The sequence below is a fragment of the Balaenoptera borealis genome (assembly GCF_965194805.1).
Source record: "Balaenoptera borealis genome assembly, contig: HAP1_SCAFFOLD_550, whole genome shotgun sequence".
In the NCBI taxonomy this organism is placed as follows: Eukaryota; Metazoa; Chordata; class Mammalia; order Artiodactyla; family Balaenopteridae; genus Balaenoptera; species Balaenoptera borealis.
In genome coordinates, this window is record NW_028123647.1 from 178407 (window position 1) to 196779 (window position 18373).

The 18373-nt window shown below is 41.8% G+C and overlaps 1 protein-coding gene and 1 pseudogene across 3 annotated transcripts; both read right to left on the reverse strand.

Moving 5' to 3' along the window:
* Positions 1-687: 687 nt before the first annotated feature.
* BEX4 (brain expressed X-linked 4) lies at positions 688-2243 on the reverse strand. 2 transcript variants are annotated; one of them, XM_082408947.1, is made up of 3 exons: positions 2092-2243; positions 1616-1693; positions 688-1280 (listed from the first exon to the last, which is right to left on the reverse strand). In XM_082408947.1, exon 3 carries the CDS (start codon positions 1273-1275, stop codon positions 913-915), a length of 363 nt encoding a protein of 120 aa, XP_082265073.1. In that variant the 5' UTR covers positions 1276-1280; positions 1616-1693; positions 2092-2243; the 3' UTR covers positions 688-912. The 2 variants fall into 2 exon arrangements, with proteins under 2 accessions (XP_082265073.1, XP_082265072.1); XM_082408946.1 differs by lacking the exon at positions 2092-2243 and adding an exon at positions 1948-2085.
* A 12821-nt stretch (positions 2244-15064) lies between these two features.
* On the reverse strand, positions 15065-16125 carry LOC309621506 (small ribosomal subunit protein uS2 pseudogene; annotated as a pseudogene). The gene has a single exon. The product of its transcript is annotated as a small ribosomal subunit protein uS2 pseudogene (transcript).
* Positions 16126-18373: the final 2248 nt, after the last annotated feature.

The following is an 18373-nucleotide window of genomic DNA, read 5'->3' on the forward strand; positions in this document are numbered from 1 at the left end:
ATATTCTCCACCTCCAGATGACAAAATCCTATAGAAAATGTCCCAGATCAGACTCCCCCCCCCACCAAGATGTACAGCAGAGGGTAACCTTGGTACTTAGCATCTCTGAACTCCAGTACCCTCATCTGCCACTGTCCCTACCACTCTTATAATCAGTCTATTTTAGGGTCTTGTACTTTTTTAATGTTTTTGCCCATTGAATTCAGGAAGTATTCATCCTATGTTATTCCACTTACTTTGTTTACACTTAATGACACGAAACACACATACGTTCATGGAATATACATACACACAATGATACACACATATGTACACAGATATCCAACATACATACACACAATACTGGCCTCAGACTTCAGTGTACACTAGAATTACCCGGAGAGCTTACTAATAAATGGAGATTTTGGAATCCAACTCTGTGGGTCTGGAAGATAGGAGCCAGAGGTCCTACATTCTCAAAAAGCTCCCCCACCAAGGTATTTTTATGCAGATGGTGGACTCACACTCCTTGAAAACCAGTACAACATACATTCTTAAAATATCAGATACTTAATTATGAATACGATCCTTCCTGGTTGGTTGAGGACAAGAAAAAATAGTCAAAGACAACTGAGATTTTGAGTCCAGGGAGCTAGGAGAGGAAAGGTAACATTAACAAAAAATAAACACTGGTGTGTCACAGGAAGATTGCTTTTTAAACTGCTTTATTAATTTCATATTATGAAAAGAATAATTTTTCCTTAACTGGATGAAATTGCCCTGCTGACAGACAGTTTTACAGAGACAAAGCAATATTCAATTAGAAACTGGTAAGTGGAAACACCAAAAGGTTTACAGAAAAAGTAAATCACAAAAACTACAAGCATGTAGAGCAGAGGCCACATTACTGACCTCAGGGAAAAATCTTAGGATTCAAGGTATAAGGCAAAACTCATAATGATTGTCAGGTTCCGGAGTTTGGTAGCGCACATGATGCCTCATTTGCTGCTTCTTAGTCTTCCTCCTGATTTCCATCATCTGCCCTGCGTGCTTTTCTACATCATCCCCCACTTCACTGTGATCAATATGCCTGCTGGGTATGGCCCATCGAAAATTAGGGACAAGTCGTCTAACACGTCCCAGCCTGACATTTCCTCCAGGCTTCTGGCCTCTACCCCCTCCCAAATCGCGTGATTCCTCTCCATGCTGCAAAGGGGCCTGGTCCCCCCCTTCGTTTTCCTGTTGGGTATTTTCCATGTAGAGATTTTTTACTGCTTGTTCCTCTTTGGACGCCATTGCTCCTACGAGACAAAAGAGAGAAGGGACTATTTTCTGGGTGGACTGATCAGCACCGAGGACAGAGGCCCTACTAAGCACCTCTCAAGACTTCCAGCCCCGGATGTAAAGGCTCTTCAAATTTTCGTTTTCCCACCTGAGAGGCTCCCTACGCCCTCTAGGGGGCCCCCAGTCCGAGCTCTCCCCCCTCCCTCGCCCAAAACCCACCATTTTCCCTGCCTATCCATGCCCACGTCTCTGCAGGCACCAAAATGGAGGACGGGGTAGGGGGGAGCATTTGGGGGGGGTCTTAGGGCTATCCACACGTTCCCCCCACCTGCCCACTGTCCCCCGCACCGACCTGGGCCTATCCTCGCGGTCTCCTGCTCCTCCCGATTCTTGCTGCAAGTGCGCCGCCGCGACACTTCCACTCGCAGACCTGCAGAGAGTAAGGGTGGGGGAAGGGGGGCTGCTGCATCCGGACGCTCGGCCCCTTCTCGGCCCCGCATCTCCCACCCCCGGCCACCCCCACCCAGCGTCCCCCGCTCCCATCCTCAGCCGCCCCCGCGCCGACCACCATTTTCTACCCCGAGAAGAAGGGGGGCGGGGCGGGGGCGTCGGAAAAGCTCGCTGTGTTGCGAGAAGCAGGCCGTCGCCTCAGGGCCGCGCGGCCCGCCCCCAGAGAAGGCCTACCGTTTTCTGTGGCCAAACGCCAGGCCGCAGGGGGCATGGGGGCTGCGGTCTCCGCCCCGGGGCAACCGGACCCCCAGGGAGGGGTCCGCAGGCCGTGTCCGCTCGCCAACGCCACCTCTGCGGACCCCCCTCCGGGTTCCTTACCTGCTGCCCCCGCGCCTCGTACTCTTGGGGGCCGCCCCCAGCTCGCACTCCCGCAGGGACCGAGAAGACAGCGAGCAACAGCTTGGTCTACCACTAGAGCGGGCCGAGCGCCAGTCGGCGCTGGCCGTTCACGTGGGGCCTCCGTCACCGCGGGACGCTACGCCCTTGCCACGCCCTCTCCTGCCCCACGGGGTCGCGCAGAGCCGGCCGTGCGCACCTCCCCCTGTCCCCCGTGTCACTTGTCCAGGCACCGGCCTGGGCCCCGAAGCTCTCCTTTCTTTGTGTGTTCCTGGGCCTTTCTCTAACGGCCGTGGAAGGGCAGTATCTTCCCAGGGGGCCACTGGCCATTCCCACTGCTCTTCTGGGGACTTGCCTTTGCCCTCCTCTGCTCCCAGGATACACCCCTCCACCTGCCAGGATTCAGGCGTAACATTTTAGGGTGTGCAAAACCCCTCTGTACTGAAGATAAATAGCACTTTAATGCAATATTCTAAAAAAACAAAATTAATGCAAGAATATCTATGATGAGCAAGGTGCCTCAAACACCCCACCCCCAAACTGTTGTCCTCCTTGTTACCAATGCCCACCGTTTTCTCGTTTTCTCTATACACAAATGCATGGTGGGGGCAACAGGAAATGAATCAAGGAGATGGAATTGTTTCTAATTATTCTTAACACTTTATTGTTTTGTTCCTATTTTTGATTAAAAATTCCTTCTATTTATAGTTTACATTATCTTTTGTTATGGAAAAATTTCAAACATGCAAAAATAGAATAGTATAATGAAAGGCAATGTACTCATCACCCAGTGTACACTAACAACTGGAAGTGTACTGGAACAACTCATGGTCGATCTTATTTCATCTATATCCTTACCCACTTCCCACCCTTAGAGATTATTTTTGAAGCAAATCCCAGATATAATATCACTTTGTGCATAAGTATTTCAAAGTGCACATCTACAAGGACTCTTTTTTACTGACAATCATAATACCATTATCACACCTAACAATTAATCATCCATTAGTACCATTTTATGTCCAATCCGTGTTCAAGTTCCCAATTCTGTTATAGTTATTTTTAACAGTTTGCCTGGACCAGGGTCCAAATAAAACCTGATGCCTACTGCTGCTTTCAGGATACTCTCTTTGTCTTTGGTTTTGAGAATTTGACTGTAATGTGTCTTGGTGAGTGTATCCTGCTTTAAATTTGTTGAGCTTCTTGGATGTGTGTATTTGTGACTGTCCTTAAATTTTAAAAGTTTTACCTATCATTTCTTCAAATAATCTTTCTTCTTTCTCTCTTTCTCCTTTTTCTTTTTGCTCCTCAGACTGGGTAATTTCAATAGACTTATCTTAAAGTTCCCTGATTCTTTCTGCTGACTGTCTACATCTGATGTTGAACCTTGCTACTGAATTTTTCATTTCAGCTACTGTACTTTTCAGCTCCAGAATTTCTATTGGTTTTTTTTTATATAATTTCTTCCTGTTTATTGATATCCCCTATTTGGCGAAACATCATTCACCTGGTTTATTTTAGCTCTTTTTCCTTTACCATTTTGCTCATATTAAAGGCAGTTGATTTAAAGTCTTTTTTTAATATATATAAATTTATTTATTTTATTTTTGGCTGCGTTGGGTCTTCGTTGCTGCGCATGGTCTTTCTCTAGTTGGGGCAAGCAGGGGCTACTCTTGATTGAGGTGTGCAGGCTTCTCATTGCGGTGGCTTCTCTTGTGGCGGAGCACGGGTTCTAGGCACGTGGGCCTCAGTAGTTGTGGCATGCAGGGTCAGTAGTTGTGGCTCATGGGCTCTAGAGTGCAGGCTCAGTAGTTGTGGCGCACAGGCTTAGTTGCTCCGCGGCATGTGGGATCTTCCCGGACCAGGGCTCAAACCCGTGTCCCCTGCACTGGCAGGCGGATTCTTAACCACTGCACCACCAGGGAAGCCCTGATTTACAGTTTTGAGAGACAGTTTCTATTAATTTTTTTCCTGTGAATAAGCTGTACTTTATTTGCTTGCCTCATAATTTTTTGTTATTGAAACTGGACATTTTGAATATTACTATGTGGTGCCTCTGGGAATCATATTCTTCCCTCTCCCCAAGATTTGTTGTTGCTGGCTGTTGTGGTTTGTGGTTGATTGTTTGTTTAGTGATTTTTTAAAACTATTTTTGTAAAGTCTGTATTCTTTATCATGTGTGTCCATTAAAGTCTGTTGCCTAAGCTTAGTGGTCAGCTGATGTTTTGACAGTTACTTTAAATACCTGGAGTCAATAAAAGTTAAAGAAGAAGAAAAAAGAAGAAACACTCTCCCAGTCTTTGCAGATTGGTCCTTGCTGGGGAACTCATTCAGTCTTAGCCAGGCCATTTACAACTCTGCATTAGTTTTCACTTCCTACTTGCCTGAGTCTGAAGGACAGCCAGAGGTGAAAGCTTTGGGTCTCCTCAGGCTTGTAAAGCACATGCCCACCTTTCCCTTTCATGCCATGTTCTCTCCTTTGGCAGCCATCTCATCTATACTTATATCTTCAATTGCTGTCCATCCACATATGATTCCTGCATTTCCCTCTCTAGCTCAGTCTCTGATCTAAATATCTTGCTGCATTCTTAACATTCCCACTTGGGTATACAAAGGTACTGAGAAATCAGGATGGCCCATCATGTTCCCTCCAGAAAGGATCCATTACGTGTTGCTCATCCCAGTTAATATCACTACCTGTCACACAGATAATCAGGTGAAACATCTGAGAATCACACTAACACTTCCCTCTATACCCCCAACCCAACTCTCAAATCTTTCATGAGTTCACCTGTTTGTTCATTCATGCATATATTCACTCATCTAGTAGAAAGAGGAATATTGCTGGCTCAAGGGAAAATGGGGATAATCACACAATCAGAGTCCTGGAGTAGGTGATCCATTGCAAGGAGAAGGGCTACCATAGGAAGATTTGTCACTGCAGGGAAAGTAGGGAGCATAGGTGCTGAGGCAGATAAATTGGTATGTTTGGTGCTGGGGGACATATAGACAATCTCTTCTGTGATAGCATTTATTTTTCCAAAGAAGCAAGAAGCCAAAAGAGCAGTTGAGAATGTTGAGGTGTGAGAGAGTGTTGAAGGTTTGTGCACAGAATAGATGTTGTGCCCCAGTGGTCTCAGATATTGAAAAAGTATACTGACTATGGAAATGTGGTAAAATTGCCTGCTAGGCCTGAGTTTTTTTCCCATATCTTACAATAGCTTTCTTTCTGCTTTGTCTCTCACAACTCTCCCCACTTTTCCCACCAGGCTCCCACACTGGTTTTTGTCTTTTTCTGGAACAAGTCATACTCACTCCCACTTCAGAGTGTGCTGTTCCTTAGGCTAATATCAAAGGTTCTTCACACACTCAGCTCTTTCTTATCATCCAAGTCTCAGCTGAAAAGTCACGTCCATAGCATGGCTTTCTCTAGTGACAAAGTATGGCACAGCTCCAGGGATCATCATGTACGGTGTAGTCAAAGTAAGTGATGGTCTTTGAAGTTGTCAAACTGGGTGGCCCTGGAAATCCTTGACTGCCTTCTCCATAAATGTTATTTTTGATCCCATTTCTCTTTTTTATTTTCTTCATGGCATTCTTCACCCATTGAAATTACATTAGTTATTTTTTATTTTATGTGTATCCAAAAGAGAATGTAAACCCCATAAGGGGAAGGGCCTTTCCTGTCTTAAGGACTCAGTAAACAAGTGCTGCATGTCTCAATTGTTATCTACCAGATACACCAAAACAGAAACATAATTAAAGTTGAATGGCAAAACCAATTGACATTGGAATCAGAGATCACAGTATGCAAAATATTTAAAGAAATCTTGGACATTTGCTATCCAGCAGTTCTCAAACTATAGTGAACATCAGAATCTACCAGAGAAATTGTTCAAAATACAGATTCCTGAGCCTCAAACTCCAGGGAAAGGTCTAGGGTAAGGTCTTAAAAGTTGCAATTTTAACAAGAGCCCAGCTGATTCTTATAAAAGTGGCCTGTGCTTCATGCTTAGACCAACAAATACCTTTTAAAATGCTGTTTTCCTCATTCTCAGACATAAATCGTAGCAATATTTTCTTAGGTCAGTCTCCCAAGGCAAAAGAAATAAAAGCAAAAATAAACAAATGGGACCTAATCAAACATAAACTTTTGCACAGCAAAGGAAACCATAAACAAAACCAAAAGACAACCTACAGACTGGGAGAAAATATTTGCAAATGATGCAACCAACAAAGGATTAATTTCCAAAATATGCTAACAGCTCATACAACTCCATATCAAAACAAACAGCCGAATCAAAAAATGGGTAGAAGACCTAAATAGACATTTCTCTAAAGAAGACATACAGATGGCCAACAGGCACATGAAAAGATGCTCAATATTGCTAATCATTAGAGAAATGCAAATCAAAACTACAACGAGGTATCACCTCACACTGGTTAGAATGGCCATAATCAAAAAGTCTACAAATAATAAATGCTGGAGAGGGTGTGGAGAAAAGGGAACCCTCCTACACTGTTGTTAGGAATGTAAATTGGTGCAGCCACTATGGAGAACAGTATGGAGGTTTCTTAAAAAACTAAAAATAGAGTTATCATATGATCCAGCAATCCCACTCCTGGATATATATCCAGAAAAGACAAAAACTCTAATTCAAAAAGATACATGCACCCGAATGTTCATAGCAGCACTATTTACAACAGTCAAGACATGGAAGCAACCTAAATGTCCATCAACAGATGAATGGATAAAGAAGATGTGATATATATATATACACATATATGTATATATATGTGTATATATATATATATAATGGAATATTACTCAGCCATAAAATGAATGAAATAACGCCATTTGCAGCAACATGGATGGACCTAGAGATTATCATACTAAGTGAAGTAAGTCAGACAGAGAAAGACATATATTGTATGATATCACTTACATGTGGCATCTAAAAAATAGTACAAATGAACTTATTTACAAAACAGAAACAGACTCACAGACATAGAAGACATACTTATGGTTACCAAAGGGGAAAGTGGGGGAAGAGATAAATTGGGAGTATAGGATTAACAGATGCAAACTACCATATATAAAATAGGTAAACAACAAGGGTGTACTATATAGCACAGGGAACTATATTCAATATCTTGTAATAAACTATAATGGAAAAGAATCTGAAAAAGAATATATATATATATGTACATATATAATGGAATCACTTTGCTGTACACCTGAAACTAACACAATATTGTAAATCAACTATACTTCAATTTAAAAAATGGTGTTTTCCTAGGGGAAATTGCTTCTATACCATTAGTCTGTTACCTATTATGCAGAGTTCTATGATATCATCAGTTTGACTGCTGGTGTAATTACTGGGAAGCACAGTGTTCATCTAGGACCTCAGATTGCTTTTCCAGATGGGACCTCATTTAACTCTTGGTAAACTATCAGGGTCCACTGCACCCAATTTTTGTTTTTGAGCTTTTCTTTGAGCATTTCTAAGTACTTTTAAGGATTGCTATTTTATGTTTTCTATTCTTTCCTAGAAATCTTCCTAAGAATGAGGAGAATATTATCTCTTATTTTTAAATAGAGATAATAATAATAGAGATGGTGTGTGCATTCTACCTTGCACACACCACGTGGGACAACTGGGCCCTTTTGTAAAATTAACATATGGGATCTTATTGATCTTATTTTTTTCTATATCTTGAGACATTCAGCTATTCATCATCCTAAGAATTATTTTATTATTAGCTAATTCCCAGCTATACTAAAAAGACTAAAAAAAATTGAGATAATGCAAGAATGATGGACTAGCTTACATTAAGAATGACGCAATACTGAAACAAGTCATATCACATCACCATTTAGTTTTTTACTGCATTGTCCAAAGTATTACACTATCTTTCAAGAAGGTATAAAAGAAGTCAAAAGATTCCATCTTTGCATTTATTTAATCCAGCTTTCATTGAACACAGGTGAGATTTTTTTTTCCATTTTCTTCCCATATGATGGAAATTGAGAGAGGAATTCATTTTATGGTTATTAGATCAGAAGACGAAAGTACAGTGACAGCAATATCAAACTGTGAGTCTTCAAACGACAGTGTCTTAGATGAACTTCCTCAAACTCAAAAATCAACCAGTGAACAATGTACTTCTAAGGACCAAAATGATAAATGGTGTTCTCAATCAGTTTGACACTAGTCATACAATATGTTGTGACAAGAACTAGAAATGCCGTGTTTTGCTCAAAGGACATGGGGAAACTTTCTGTCATCTTTATGATATTGTATATTTAATATATGTCCAATATGTAATCAATAAGTTTCTAAGTAGACAACTGCTGAAATCAGGTAATTAGAAGGAAATAGATCATGTATAAGTGGAAAAAAATCATTGGATTCATCATTCTAATTGGTGTTCATCAATCTAAAAATGAAAATGTTTTGCAACTATGGAGCAAAGACGATGGCTGTCTTCCCTTAAATGAAAATATGAGCTGTCAAAGTTTTGAAAAGTTTTGTTTTGATGATTTAAGTACAAGATGAACCAGAAGTAGTGATAAGACAGAATTTATTGGGGATATAAGTGAGACAGAAGTGAAGAATCAGTATCTACAAGATGTATATATTCCAGATTCAGGCATGAGAGTTGATGAGTAAGTTACATTCACAGGATGATGCCTATTTTGTGTATACCTATCTTCAAAGCCAGGAAAGTGAGGAATAAAATTTGGGTTTGATATGTTTAAATTCTTGTTAAATGTTCTGATTTAGTTGTCCTCTGTTATCCCTTTTTTTTCACTCCTGTAAATTATTCATAAATTGACTTAATACACAAAACATCAAATGAGTATTTTGTATCCAGAAGGTGATGATGATTTTGTCCTGGTATTCTTTTTTTTTTTAAATATATTTATTTATTTGGCTGCTCCAGGTTTTAGTTGTGGCATGCAGGATCTAGTTCCCTGACCAGAGATCAAACCTGGGCCCCCTGCATTGGGAGCACAGAGTCTTAACTGCTGGACCACCAGGGAAGTCCCTTGTCCTGGTATTCTGAGTGGTAACATTCCTGAGTGGCTAGGAGAACTCAATATTTTTATCTTGTTTAATCAATGCGGCTGGTGGGAGTGACCTCTCCAAAGTGCCTTTATGATGGGAACCCCTGACTCTCATTTCAGTGTTCTACTTAGCCAAGTCAATATCACACTGTGTGCTTCCTTATCAGCTTCTGTGCCTCAAGATCAAAGTTCACAAACTTTTCTGATGTTAAATCTAGAAGTCAAAATAAGACAACTGGAGAGCTTATGAAATAGAGGGGTGGGGGAGATTTTCTTCTCCTATCCTAGACTCGACTGGAGATCCTTCAATTAAATGGAAATGATATAATGACATTCCTTTTTTTAAATTTATTTTATTTATTTATTTTTATTTTTATTTTTTTTGGCTGTGTTGGGTCTTTGTTTCTGCGCACGGGCTTTCTCTAGTTGCAGCGAGCTGGGGCTATTCTTCATTGCGGTGTGCAGGTTTCTCATTGCAGCGGCTTCTCTTGTTGCAGAGCATGGGCTCTAGAGCGCAGGCTCAGTAGCTGTGGCAAACGGGCTTAGTTGCTCCGTGACATGTGGGATCTTCCCGGACCAGGGATCGAACCCATATACGCTGCATTGGCAGGCGGATTCTTAACCACTGCGCCACCAGGGAAGTCCCTATAATAACATTCTTTCTCCAGGACTCCATCAGGCAGCCAATTCTAACATAACAAACTGGCACAGAAACTCATGTGGGCAGGTAATGAATTTGTATGCATATCCCTTTATTCTGTTACATTTTCAAGTATTCCCTCTAGTAGTCAAGCTTTTCAGTTCATGTCCAGGACACCTCTTTTAAGAAGGGAAGAGTCAAAGTGGGAAGCAAATTGGCATCTCCTGAAGTGTCCCACTAGGTGCCCAACACTGGTGGTTTAAAAATGAGGAAGGCTGAGGGTCAGAGCAGTTAAATATCATTCCCAGGCCCCACAGTTAGTAAAAGGCTGAGGAGATCTCACCAAGGGTTGTCTGACTCTAGTGACCATAGTCTCGCCACTCTCCCACTTGGACTTCTCTTTTAGATGGTAGCCTTGCAAGGATGAGGAATGATTGAGTTTATGCTTTTTTGGGTAGGGGAATCCATGCTGAGTGGTACAGGTTACCAGGGGATTTGTACTAATATTTATCTTCCTCCATTTCAAGATTTCTGATAGATACACAGGATTAGAGCTCATGTAAGAAGTCTGGAATGAAATGTGAATTGGAGCCTGCATACCTTGATCCCATTAGGTGCCTAACACATGCATGGTGGCCATGTTCTACTTTACTCTTTCTGAGTCTCATTACTCTCTCTGCAAACTGAAGTTGCTGGACTAGGTAACTGCTAAGGTCCCTTTCTGCTCTGTTTTCATAAGGGCTAAAGATGGCCACTTAGTAGTTTCTGGATGCTGCAAAGTGAGTCAGAGCTCCTCATCAACCGCCCCATCCCTCCGTGTAGGCTGCACTTCAGCCATATCAGACTGTCTCCTGGCTGTGTGCCCCAAGCACATTGGGTACATTTCCTCTTCCATGCCCTGTGCATAGCCAGGAATGTCCATATATGTATTCCACTTCCTCTCACTATCCTACGCTTCCTGTATGATTTAGCTCAAAGCCCATCTCCTTCTCTGATGATTTTGACTGGCATTGCCTGGCACACAATATTTTCTCAAGAAGGTCATGACAAAAGAATGAGGCCATTAACCAGTGCAGGTTTAATATTCTTAATGCATAAAAAACAATAAATATCAGAAAAGGTGGTTAATTGTATCAGTAATTAGGGAAATGGAGGTGAAAACAACAGAAAGCAATATTTCAGAGTCATCAGTTGAGGAAGACTTATTTTAAAATTCTCTAAATACCAAAGTTCTGGTTTGTTTTTGGTTGTATTTTTTTGTTAGGAGTATGATGTATAAATTGAGAATTTTCACCCACTGCTGGTGGCAGTTTAAAAAGGTGCAAACATTTGGGGGAACAATTTTATAATTTCAAGTAGAGCTTATTCATATCCTAAGACTCAGACATTTCATGCTTAGGCACATAACAGCTGGAAACTCATACATACGTACATACATATATTCATAAAACACTATACCACTTAAGGAATAGTGCAAGTATTTCGTAACAATTTTCAAGGCCACATAGCTTGGTAAGAGGCATTACAGGGATTCTAACCCTGATTTTTCTCACTCTACACTAGCACGCAGACAGTCAGTCACCTTCTAGGGCTCAGTGTCGGGTTTGTGTAAACTTATTCGATGTGAAAACTCTGCTAGAATCTTGCAGTTGTAAAGGACAGGGCCACTAAGTAGGCAGTTGTATGGACAAGTTTAGGGCTGAACAGAGAGAGGTGTGAAATGGGAGTTTGAATACAGGTTGCCAGTGCCTGGCACATAGAGGTTGCTCATAAATATGTAGTGAAAGGATGAATGAAATGTCAATTTTGGAATGATCAGCCTCTGGCAGTGATCATACATCTTTACAACCTTTTCCTAATTGTATATGAGATAGAGGCTTGTTTCATACTTCCAGTTTTAGAACCTGCTTTGTAAAAATTATTTTTTAAAATGTTTATACTTTTGACAACGTGAAATATGGACTTTGGGTGATAAAGGGTGTATAGATATAGGTTTATTGATTGTAACAAATGTAGCACTCTGAGGTGGGATATTGACAGTGGGGGGGGGGGAATTGTGTGGGTTTGTGGGAGCAAGGGGTACATGGGAACTCTCTGTACTTTCTGCTCAATATTTCCTTGAACCTAAAACTGCTCTACAAAATAAAGCCTATTTAAACAAACAAAAATCTTTATTGCTTTGGTTTTCTTTCCTTGCTAAAAAAATATTATATGCTTGGAGAAAATTGAGAAAGTAGAGGTCTTCACCAGCTGGTAGGGAGAATTGCAACTTGAACCTCACAGTTGAGGACAACAGATTAGGTGGGGATGAGGGAGGACCAGGGGTTCCCTTAAACCCACTTGATGGACTTTTCTAGATGTGAAATGTGGCACAAGACCCTGTGCTTCCACTGCTATTACCTGTGCAGTCTCTGAGCCTCATGACAGACGGATCCTGTCTGATGAGTAAAATTTGGGATGATGCTATACATAGTTTCTAATTTGCTTCCTCCCCAGCCCCTTCACTATTAATTATGGACATATTTTCAGAAAAGTAAATCTCTCTGTACAACAAAAAACTTGCAAATAAATTTAAGACCAAATTCAAACCTCCTGTTTTAAAATGTTATTATTATTATAGTTACATAAGTAGTAAATCTTGGATGTAAGGTAAATTCGAACAACACGGAAGTGTATATAACATCTATATTTCGCCACAACCCTGGAAATATCCATTACTGTAATTTGGTGTATGTATAATTTATATATATTGTACGTTATTTGAAGAGCTTTATAGAAAGACCTTCTTGTAGGAGAACATCCTCCACACCCAGCCACCTGAAAATACTGAATTCAGTGTTTGCACACTGTCCTGGCAATGCAGAAGAGTCAGAAAAACTAAAGGCTGAGCATTTCTTATCTTCATCAACTTTTAGACCTTGAACCCTCTATTTTCTTTACAAGGCCTTTCCTTTTCAACATTAATACGAACTGGCTTATGTTTCTCCTCCCAATGAATAGCTAAACAAATATACCAAAAATCCTTCCCTACAAATCAATATTCCTAAGCCACATCCTCCCCTCTCTCCTCTCATTTTCATAAACAAAAAACTTCTCAAAGCAGGGGGAACTATATTCACTGTCTCCACTTTCTAACCTCCCTGTCATTCCTCAACCCACCCCTGTCTATTGCCTCTCCATTCAGCTGAATCTGCTCTCAACAAGGTCACCAATGGCATCATTGTTATAAAACCCAAAGGAGTTCCTTTCAGCCCTTATCTATATAAATGAGCCCATGTTTCTGATGAAAACAATACATGCTCCTTGTTTTTGGTTGTTGTTAAAAACAAATCACAAACTTACAGAAAATTTGCTGGTATAAAACAAAGAATCCCCTGCCCCACCCCCTTCCCTGGACCATATGAGAGCAAGTTGCCAACACGATGCCCCATAGCTCCCAAATACTTTAGAGTGTATGTCTTACAGACAAGACCATTCTCCTATATAACCAGAAGACAACCATCAAAATCAGGAAATTATCATTAATAAAATTTATCACAAGCTAATCCTCAGACCCTGTTCAAGTTTTGCCAGTTGTCTTAACGATGTCCTTCATAGCAAAGAATCCAGGACAGAATCTTGTACTGTGGTGTCTCTTTAGTTTTCCACAGTCTAGCAAAGTTCCTCCGTTTTGTCTTGACTTTTATGACCTCGACATTTTTGAAGACTGTGGGCCGGTTATTTCGTACCCTTTCCTCCCTCCCTTCCCCTTCCATTGCCTGCTGCCTTGAGACTTTCAGAGCTACACTTCTAGATCTGACCACCAGGGGAGTATCTATCAACATTGACTACATTTTACAAAGGAAAAGCCATGATTTTCTTTTTTTTCCTACTCTTATTACAGTGACTCACCAAACTGTTTGCTAATTCCTTTCTACTTTCCAGGTCTGTTTTGTGTATGACCTCTCTGGCATGTGACTGATTTGAACCAACACTTCTCCTAAGAAATTATATAAATGGCAAATGGGTACATGAAAAGGTGATCAACATTATTCATCAATATGGAAATGTAAATTAAAATTACAGTGAGATATCACTACACCCTTATGAGAAAGGCCAAAATTAAAAATGCTGACTATGCTAAGCACTGACGATATTGTGGAGGATCAAACCCTCATACACTGCTGATGGGAATGAAAAATGGTATAACCACTTCAGAACCAGTTTGGTAATTTCTTACAACATTAATCTTACATCTACCATATGCTCCAGCCATTGAACCCCTAAGTATTTACCCCACAGAAAGAAAGCATGTGTCCCTGTAAAGACTTAAACCCAAATGTTCATACCAGTTTTATTTAAAAGAGCTTCATGTTGGAAACAACCTCATATCCCTCACCAGGTTAATGGATAAAACAAACTGTGATATATCTGTATAATAGAATACTACTCAGCAATAAAAATAAACTATCTATACAGGCAACAAATGGATAAATCTAGAAATAGGCTGAATGAAAGAAGCTAGGAAAAAAGTACATTCTATACAATTCTATTTACATAAAATCACAATGAAATTAATTAATAGTGACAGAAGTTCAGTGGTTGCCTGGGAACAGGAAAGGTCCAGGGGAGGAAGTTGGAGGCCAGAGGCAGGTGGGTGGGAGATTACAAAGGGGCACGAGGAAGTTCATTATCTCCACTGTAGTGTTGGTTTCATGATGTAGACATATACAAAACCTTATTAAAGCATACACTTCAAATGTGTGCAATGTATTGTATGTCAATCATAGGTCAATAAAGCATTTAAAATATATTTTTCTAAGTCTTTAATGCAATTAAAATAACCAGGAGAACAATACCCATCAATATGCTCTTATCATATTAATAGGTCCACACCATGTCTCACCAAATTCGTCTACACCACATATTACCAAAATAGAAATCATCTTTTGCAATGAGGTATGTTGAAATATTTAGTGAAAGTTGATGCACATGTCCTTCTGAAGTACAGACTAAAAATATTATTTCTTGGAAAATAATCATAAAGATATTTTAGAATATCCGGTTATTTTAGGGGACATGGCTGAATATTATTATAATAGGGAAGCTCTAGAGTAATTATTATTTTTCAAAATACTAAATCCTCATAACTGACATTTTATACTAACACTTGGAAACTTTTTGGCATTTAAACATTTCGTTACACAATGGATAAAAATGTGGTGAGCAGGGAAGAATCCATGGTACAATCACAGATTGCTAGGAAAAACAACGTAGCATATTTCTTTTGTTTTTTCTTTTTTTTTTTTTAGAAACTGTTTATTTTCCGTCAACCTATTTCCGTTTTAAGAGTTTGTGGAAGAACAGTTTAAGACCACTCAGTGGTTGTTCCTACCCACTCAGTGGCCCGAGCAGTGGGAGCTGCAGACCAGTCTTCAGTGGCAGGCTGAGCACTCCAGTCTTCAGGGGGGAACTGCTTAATAGGCACAGAGGGCACCTGCACACCTTCGGACCGGTCCACCACCTCAGGCTGAGTAGCAGTGAACTCAGGAGCTGGAGCAGTCCATTCACTCTGAAATTCCTCCTTGGCCACAGCCTTCTCAGCTGCCGCTTGCTCTTCCTTTTCAATCTCTTCAGGATCTCTGTAGAAGTAGAGATCAGGCATGACCTCCCATAGGTGTTCACGGGAGATGGTGCCACGCATGTGCAGAACTTCCCGGGCAAGCATCCACCACATCAGACCCACTGAGTGAGCTCCCTTGTTGTTGCATGGGATGGCAATGTCCACATACCACAGAGGAGAGTCTGTGTTACACGGAGCAATGGTAGGCAGGTTAGCTTAAGAGGCCCCTGTGAGAGGCTGGTGGTCAGCCCTGGGATCAGTAACCACTAGAAGTCTTGGCTCCCGGAACGCTGCCTGGATCTGGTTAGTGAAGGTTCCAGGAGTGAAGCGGCCAGCAATAGGAGTGGCTCCAGTGGCAGCAGCAAACTTCAGCCCAGCTCGCTGGCCAGTATTCCTGGAGGATATGACACTGACATCAGCTGGGTTTTCAATGGCAACAATGGCACGAGCTTCCAACAGAAGCTTCTCCCAGGTTCCCTTCAGATTTATGATGTAGATGCCATCACTTTTCCTTTTGTAGATGTACTGTTCCATTTGGAAGTCAAGGTTGGTGCCACCTAAGTGGGTTTCTGCTGCAAGGAATTTGAGAACATCCTTCTCCTTCATTTGCAGGACATCAAGGGCTCCGGACATTGTGAAAGTTTCCCTTTAAGTTACAATGGGAATACAGAACAACGTCGTATGGACCCCTGTCTGGCTGGCACGGAAAAGGCAATTGCATATTTCAATACCCATCTGAGACATACATGGGAATCACTGACTATTATTTACACAGTTAGAAAATATATATGTAAACTTATTGCAAATGCATATTAAACATCAAGTAGCTCCCTCAAGCTATAGAATTCATTGCTTTTGCACAAATAAGGCATTTCTAAGATGGGCCTCAGGACTACTACAAAGCAAGTAGCTGCTGATGGAATGACATTCCACCTGCTAAACCTCTTTCCCATGATGAGATCAAAGTAGCTTCTCTACTTTTAGGCTAGAATCTCACAGGAGCTATTTCATAACATGCTTTTGTCCAGATCTATGAACTCACTAGAGCCAGGCGTCATATTCCACCAGGAAGTGAAGTGTTGTGGTTTCCTGAGGACTGCTGCCCTTGAATCTGGAGTAGAAGCTCCAGCAGCCATCAGGACACAGATGCTCAGAACCTGCCCCCTTCAGACACCTGATGTGACCAAGGCCACCGGCATGAGGAGCTGCACAGGGAGAGACAGATCCAGCAATTACCACGCTTTACTGGTGTAACTGTGTGCCCCGCACCGTGCTAGGCACTGGGTTAGTGACATAGACAGTGAAACAACTGGGCAGTGATCCTAACTACCAGATGTTACAATGGGTTTCTCACCAGGGGCTTTTTCTTTTCCTTTCCTCATCTCTCCCCCAACAACGAAGTTGATAATAAATAAGAAGTGGCCAAACATTCATGATCCCACAATAACCACAGGACTATAGGCTTACTCATGTGTTATCACTGAATGTTCACAGCGATCCTGTGGGGAAAGCATTCTTTTTTTTTTTTTAAACAAATCAATTTTTTAAATTAATTAATTAATTAATTTATTTATTTTTAGCTGTGTTGGGTCTTCGTTTCTGTGCGAGGGCTTTCTCTAGTTGCGGCGAGCGTGGAGCCACTCTTCGTTGCGGTGTGTGGGCCTCTCACTGTCGTGGCCTCTCTTGTTGCGGAGCACAAGCTCCAGACGCGCAGGCTCAGTAGTTGTGGCTCACGGGCCCAGCTGCTCCTCACCATGTGGGCTCTTCCCAGACCAGGGCTCGAACCCGTGTCCCCTGCATTGGCAGGCAGATTCTCAACCACTGCGCCACCAGGGGGAAAGCATTCTTATCCCCATTTTACAGAGGGGAAAGCTGAGGCTTAGAGTCGTTACCTGTCTCACCTCCCGCGCCCCTGCCTTTAGAAGGAAAGTGGCTCCAGGACACCCCTGGAGCAGGACACCGCACCCACTGGGGCCGGGCGGGACCCCAATGGCTTTACCTACGAGACAGCGGAGGCACCGAGCCCCAAAGCGGGAAAGAGGTGACCTGGATGTGGATCCCTTTGTCTCCCCACACCCCAGCGTCGTCCAGCCCCCACCGGGGACCCACACCCTCAGCTGAGTCCCAAACACCTGAAGGCGGGACCTGTGCTACTCGTCAGGTCACGTCAGTCTCTGCAGAAAAGTCGTCACGGTCGCCTCACTGACGTCAGGTTTCCACGGCAACCGCGATGCGCAGGCTAATCCCCCACACCGGAAATGCCTCTTGCACACTCCTCCACTCCCTGGATTTCAGTGAAAGCAGAGGACCTTAGCTCTGGCTACCACCAGAGAAAGCATACTAATTAGAGGCACTAGACTGGGATCCGGAAAATTGGCGAACTCTGCCCAGGTTGATGGAAAAAAAAAAAGTCCCTGTTGTCAGGAATATGTTTGCTTTAAAGAGACAAGAGCGGAGTTATTCTCAGTATACAGAGACCCAGGGAAGTATCCTAGGATTCTTGGAGATGAGCTAGCCCTCAGAGGGCTAACAGAAGTTCGTCATCTGTGGTAGAACATTAAGAGAATGTCTATAATCGTGTGACTGAATGATCTAAGAAGTCGGAAAAAAGTCATTTATTTATTTATATATTTATTAAGTCATTTAAAGAAACATTCAGAGGTGCTTCAGGGAGGCAGGCCTAGAAAAATATAGTCATTTAATAGGCAGAAAGAAACCTAGTCAATTCCCCAGACAACTGGTTTCTGTTGGGGAAATTCTTATTCTCCATTCCTGATATTTTCTTCCATGAGGAGGGACATCCATGACCAAAATACTTCTAGCCTCTCTGTAATTCACTTCTCTATTGTGGGAATCACTTATCTGATGAGTGACTTTGGAAGGAGGAACACACAGCCCAGACCCTTTCCCTTCAAAATTCTTGAAGCAAGCTGCCTTTATAGAGCAC